Here is a 6,845-nt window from a genome sequence, read left to right as displayed (position 1 = left end):
GTTAATCACAGCTATCTATGAGCTTTTTCTGTAGGTACCATGGACCCCCTTCTACCCTTCCTTTTTCTCCTACGTTTTCTAACTTCTACTAACAAGGAGGGGGGTGTTTTTGTCCTTATTGGCTCTCTTGGAAGTGTCATGGTGACACAGGGGGTACAGATATTTTTTGAGTGCCATGCTAATAGCATTATAATCTATTATAATCCACTAAAATGGTTAGATGGAAAGTGATAAATGACGTCCTGGATTCTCTAAGCCACTGAAATCCAATTCTGGCCAGATTATAGTAGTACTTTCTCCTTAGCTGCTGACCTTGCCTCCCCCTTCCTTTTCTCCTCTCTCCCTCGTGGCACTATTCTTCCTAACTACGGTAACACATACACCTTAATATCCTCATAAACTCTGGTCCAAGACTAAAGCCTATCAGATTGATGACTGCAACACAAAAGCCTTTGTCTCATTTACTCCAGAGGGAATGATTCCTCTCAAAGACAATTCTCACAGCCCTCCCTTCTCCTTTTGAATATTTAGAAATAAATTGGGAACAGAGATGCTAGCAGCTAAAGAAGGAAAGTATGTTTGTGAGTGTGTGTGTGTGTGTGTGTGTGTGTGTGTGTGTGTGTGTGTGAAAGGACTAAACTGAAAATATTGAATTACAGCATATACTGTGTTTCCCCAAAAATAAGACCTAGCCGGACAATCAGCTCCACTGCATCTTTTGGAGCAAAAATTAATATAAGACCCGGTCTTATTTTAGTATAAATATAATATAATACATAATATAATAAATACCTGGTCATATACATATGAAATATATATAGTTTATATTTAAAATGTACAACCATATCTAGCATTGATATGCATTGTAAAATAATCACTACAATCAAACTAATTATCATATCTATCATCTCACACGGTCACCAAAAGTGACTCCATTTTTGACAGCTGTTTCTTTTTTTAACACTATTGAACATCAAACTTAGCCCCACCAGTTTCTACTGAATGCAGATCGCTTTTGCACCATCATAAAGTAAAAAAATCCTAAATACGAAAAATCATAAGTGAAATCTGAGTCACTTTTGCTAAGCCACAGCACCAAAATAAAACTTAATAATTAATGGAACTTCAGTTTCAACCACTCCTAGAAGTGGCATATTCAACCAGTCTGGAATTTCCTGATCAACACTAATGAGGTAATCTACCTGATAAGACCCTTTCCCTTCCCCTAAAAGGAGGTGTCTTGGCTTGAAATTATTCACTCTTTAAACTTAGTCCCATCCTTTTTCTGCCTATAAAAAAACTTCCATTTTGTACAACTCATAGGAGCACCCTTCTAGTTGCTAGATAGCATATTCCCTGATTCATGAATTGCTTAATAAAGCCAATTAAATTTTCAAACTTACTTGGTGGGATTTTATTCTTCAACACCTGTTCTCAGGGCCTCACTTATTTTATGCATTATGACTTCCCCAGAAGTCCGTCTTTGAAATCTGCCACCTCTGCTCCAGGCTATTCTCAGAGTGGACCCAAGTATTCTAGATGAAAAGATATAAAAACGGGTTCACACAGTAAGCCTGTCCCCTCTACCCAACCACCATGTGGGAGTGCTGTACCTCCCACATCTGTTCCTTTCTTCACTGCTGCAGACTTCTTGGCTCTACGAAAAGGGGAAGAACACAGACTCTCTACTCTTCAGATCCACATACTACCGATCCCCACTACGACCAGTGACGTGAGTACTAGATCTGAATAGGGTCAGTCAGAATTAAAAGGGTTTGTGCTGAGGGCGCTTGTGGGAAAAGGCCCAGGAACACTGGAAGGGGAATGATTGAACTTCTAGATTACAGAGTTAAATCTTTTGCTGCATTAATTGATTTCAAGTTCTTTTTACAAAATGTGTCAGAAATTCACACAAAAAACAAGAAGTTGATATTTTGACTTATTTTATGCATTAATAATAACAATTTGGGCTGCTTTGTATATAAATGACATTATTTTTATGTATAAAATTTCCTATTGTTAGTCATTCTTGAAAAACACAAAAATATAGAAAAATGTACATCTGCTTTCCTAAATTTCCTTTCTGGAAGTTTCCATCCGCAGTCAGTGGATGGAAATATTCATTTGGATATATCCAACCATCGCAGCAAAAGGGTTAAGAATGGAAACTGATCCAACTTGTAAGAAGCAAAGACCCGAATTCAACTCAGCATTAATCTCACTGATACGCCCCCCCGCCCCCACCTCACACCCCTTCTTCCCTAATCTTTCAAAGCATAATACATTGAAACAGCGTGAATCCTGGTCTTCTTATCCTGTTTTGGCCACCTGAGCTAGGGATAAGGTGCCACAAAAGATAAAGTGCCTACCCCTTGTTCTGTGCCTGATAAAGCACTTGATACCCTCAGACATGCTCTCATACGAATCTCATTTGACTCTCGCAGTTCTAAGGGAGCTATTATTAGGCCCATTTGAGAACACCAATGCTGAGAGAGTTGAGAAACAAGTTGTTACCCGTTCAAGGTTCGTGTGCCGATACTTCAAAATGCCAATATTCAATAGATCGGTTTGAATAAAAAAAGATTTGTTATTCGAGAAGACACTGTCAGAGAACATGGGAGCTCTCAGTAGTTCTTCAAATCCATCTTAATAGCACCTCCAGTTCATCCTCTATGTCCAGGGAAGGGGCAAGAAGTAGATGAGGGCTCTAGACAGCCAGGTGCCAAAGAAGAGCATGAAATCTCCCAATCTCTTTGTTCCCAGTTGGTCTGTTGACCCCCACTGATCTGAGTTCAGCCCTGAGGCTCCTGCAAATCTTTGATAAACAGTCATTGTTCTGTACTCACTTCCCACCTCTTCAGGAGAGGCCCCTTCTGACAAGGAGATATTCTACAAAATACTCAAGCAAAATACCAAACCTTCAAGAAGAATTCCTCTAGTTAATTAGCATACCTACAGCAGAAGCTACTTAGCCTAAGTCAGAGGTAGGTAAACAGCATTTCACTCTGTTACAAGGTTAGAGGTTCTGTAGGGCCAGGTATACTCCTCAAGGTAACAGAAGACAGAGAGCTGGTTTAAAGGGAAGACCTTTTCAAACATCTCTAGACCTTGATTTTGACAAGTGTAGGTCCTGTGAGGGCAGTTTCAATCTTGGTTGATTAGAACAATATTTCAAAACGAGTTCCTTTTGATAGGGTAGGTAAATAGAAATGAGCAGGAGAGACTTAGACTGCTTAGAAAGCCCCTTGCTGCAACTCCCACTTGAGTCAAGACCCCTTGTATAATAGCTGCCCAGCAGAATTCCAGGCTTCCACATACTTCTGAATCAAACCAATGCATTGCTAAATGCCAGAGAAGGGAGGACTAGGCAGCTCAGGGGGCAAAAGATAAGAGGGGAGGGGGGAGGCAATTCTACTCATAGCAATAACCTTTATACCTTGTAAGGTAAGACTGCTTCCCTCTCTTGGGTCTGACCGCCCCATGTCTCGGAGTGTGCTTTCTTGTACTAATAAACTTCTTGCTATCCTATGCTGCACAAAAAATACTGTCTCGACTGAATTCTTTCCCTTAAGAAGACGAAGAGCTGAACTACAATTCAACGTCATTCCCAGTGACACTTTATAATGGTATTCTTAACGACAAATCAAGATCATTTATCATGATGGTAATTAGGGAAATGATTTCTGAGACGGAAAGTGGGTCGTCAGAAGAGACATATTTCAAACAGGTTTTGGGGAAATGTTTAAGGAAGTCAAGATTGCAGCCTAGGATTTCAGGGAACCAAAGTCTTTCTGCTTAGGAAATATCTCCCAAGTCTTTACTCATCTTCTACATTCTCCTAAAAGGTGACAACCCTTTCTACTTCACAGATACCGTTAAAATGCCATTCTCTTTTGGACACAGGCTTTTCTGAGAACTGATAGGGACTGTAAAACAGCTTGCTGGAGGGTGATTGGCTCCTCGGTGTGGGTAGAAGAGAGGGCAGACTGGAGATGTTTGGAATTCTCATAATAAACTTCATCTATATTTTACAATTTTGCACTTGTCTCACTTGGGCTCTAGCATATTTTCAGTTCTTATAAATTTTATTGTCTAATGAGACTTATCTTCTAGTCTGGGAACCAAATGGTAAAATTAGGCCGAAGTGTCTGCATTGTCAGGAAAAGGAATTTTAAGATGGAGTGCAGCTCCCAGGACAATGGTGCAATAATGCTTTTCTCTCTCTTCCCTGTGGACCCACAGGTGGCCTTGGTAACTGAGATGTCATCCTCTCTAAAGGTTCTAGTCCCTCTCTTGGTCCTGCTGCTCACCCTATGTGGGCTCCTTTTCCAAAGCCAGAACCTTCCCTTGAGGGACTTCATGAAACAGCACCACCTGAGCTCAAACTTGGAATTCAGTGAGTACAGATGCAATGATCTCATGAGGGAAAGAGAAGCTCCAAAAGACAAGAACTATCACATCTTCATCTATACCTTATGGCACAAAATCGAACATATATGCCTCAGGAACTGGAGAGATCGCTACAGGAATGTGTATATGTGGGCCCAGTATCCCTTCAAAATACTCAAGTGCTACCTGGGGAATAACAAAAAGAGCTACAAAGAGCACAGGAGCTACAGTTACATTGAATTCCATTGTGGCATGAATGGGTTTGTTGATAGCATAGAGGACATCCGGTTATTAGAGGTTATCAGCAACTAGAAAGTCTACCCATACCACCAGGTTTTAGTAGAGTGTTTAGTGTTTTCCAAGTGATGGCCCCTGTGTACATCAATAGCCATTGCTACTCCCCACTTTGCATTTATACGTCAATGTTTCCCAACTAGGGTTATGTATCACTTCGTTTCTTGTTGGGTCTCTGCCTGGAATATCCTTCTGTCCTTGTTTACCTGATTTATTCCTACTTTTTTTTTTTAAAGATTTAGCTCAAATGGCATCTCTTTTTGACTAAGTCAAAAATTTTCCTGATATTGACTCCGTATGCTTATCAATGCTGAATGATTTTCCCTTCCCTAAATAAATTATGTTATTCCAATGTGTGTGACATTTATAATGTTATACGTGTAGAGTATTGCTGCATGAGTGGTATAAGTGTTAGAGGTCTGTATGATATAGATTATGTATCAAATTATTAGATTATTATGTACAAATTATTAGATGTAATTTGTGCCATGTATAGGTTTAAGGTATGTGATATATGTGTGTAATATGCTTATGTATGATGAGAGTGTAAATGGTTATGTGCTAAGCTGGGGAATAGCTGTTACCTAGGCATTGATTGTGTTGACATGTGAGTTCCACCCAGATTGAGTTCCACCCAGATTGGGGGGCGTTGGCAGAGCTCATTGGTTATAAAACATGTAGCATGGTCCTGGCTCATAGTAGGTACTCAGTCAACATTTTTCTTCCTTTCCCGTCATTTGGCTTGGTACTTTAATTTTGACTTTGATAAAACCAACATTATGAATACTCATTAATCATAAACCCTGGCTCCAGAAGATAGAGATTTCTAATGTGAAAATACAGTAGGCTGTCATCGGTATGAAAGCTATAAGTTCCCAGAATTATAAAGGACCTTCTCCACTAGCCACAGAACAACAGAGATCCCTCCTGGACTCATTTGTTAAGAATATTTCTAAGGAGGCTAATGCATTTTAAATGGGTTAAGGCATTATGTTTCCTGAGAAATAATATATTACATAAAAGATATTAGCACAACTGAGTTTATCTGATAATAATCACTTTCACTTGGGAACAAAATAGGGTAGGGTTGGAGGACTTTAAAATGTACCTCTTTTGAAGAATGGGGCTTAAGACTTAAATTCTGTTGGAAAAAAGAGGAAGTAATGGAGGAGGAAATGTTGAGGACACAAGGAGAGTCCATTCGAATTCTGTTTGCTAAATGGGGGAGACAGATAGAGAATAAGAGAAATATTCACTTTATATAATTTTGCCTAGGGCAGGTATGGGGAGGAGAAATACCAAACATTAAGTATAATACCTGTGTTCAGTCTCCTGCACTGTTGAATGACTCCAGCCTTGAAACAATTAGAGAAAAGGCCATGGTATCAACATGTTCAATTAAGTGACTGCACACCTTCCTATAACTCAGGCCTCAATGAGTAGCCAATGAATCTAACTTGGTCATCAGGTTCCAAGGGCAGCTCCTCAACTTTGCAATTTTTTAGTGCACCTGGGGATGAGCAGACACCTGAGAGATGATTACCTGTACCAACCAAACTCTTAAGAGATTGGTGTTAAAGCAGAAGTTCTTCACCAATGATCAATTTACATATGGAGAATACCGATTGTTTTTTTCACTTGATAAATGCTGCTTCAAAATGTAGTGGCATATTTGGGGGTGACATGTTTTGGTCTCCTACAGTCATATTTTAGGGTGGTCTAATATGGTCTCCTGCAATAAATTTTTACAAATACCTATGAAAAAATAAAACAACAACAACAAAAAAAACTCTTTAAAATTTGCTTTTATTAAAGGGTTAAAAGATGGTGGTTCAAAACAGTATGAAGAAAATGTATTTAAATGCATTTAGTATAAATAACCTTGTATTGTTGCTTGGACTTTCTCATATCCACTTCCCCCCATTTGAATAGCAGCATCTTCCCTTCCCTTAGGGAATTATCCTTTCCCTTTCCATGTGCAATATTGGTCAGGCTGTCCATCAAGGTTTTGCCAGTCTCCTCTACTGAGCCAAATGATGGCCATGAAAGCTAAGCTAAGCTGACTGGACTTTCTCTTGTAGGAGACCAGAATATACCACTGACACTCCAGCTAGCATGTTGTTAGGTAAAGACAAGTCCCTGGTAGAATAAACAAAGGCAGC

The 6,845-nt window shown here is 39.5% G+C and overlaps 1 protein-coding gene across 1 annotated transcript; it reads left to right on the top strand.

The window, feature by feature from the left end:
- The first annotated feature begins 1,645 nt into the window (after window positions 1-1,645).
- On the top strand, window positions 1,646-6,443 carry EDDM3B (epididymal protein 3B). Its single transcript, XM_081050503.1, has 2 exons — window positions 1,646-1,732; window positions 4,243-6,443. Exon 2 carries the CDS (start codon window positions 4,261-4,263, stop codon window positions 4,699-4,701), a length of 441 nt encoding a protein of 146 aa, XP_080906629.1. The 5' UTR covers window positions 1,646-1,732; window positions 4,243-4,260; the 3' UTR covers window positions 4,702-6,443.
- The last annotated feature ends 402 nt before the right edge of the window (window positions 6,444-6,845 follow it).

The sequence above is a fragment of the Rhinolophus hipposideros genome (assembly GCF_964194185.1).
Source record: "Rhinolophus hipposideros genome assembly, chromosome: 5".
Classification (NCBI taxonomy): Eukaryota; Metazoa; Chordata; class Mammalia; order Chiroptera; family Rhinolophidae; genus Rhinolophus; species Rhinolophus hipposideros.
The sequence above is the reverse complement of the archived record's forward strand: the minus strand, read 5'-3'. Positions and strand labels throughout refer to the sequence as shown.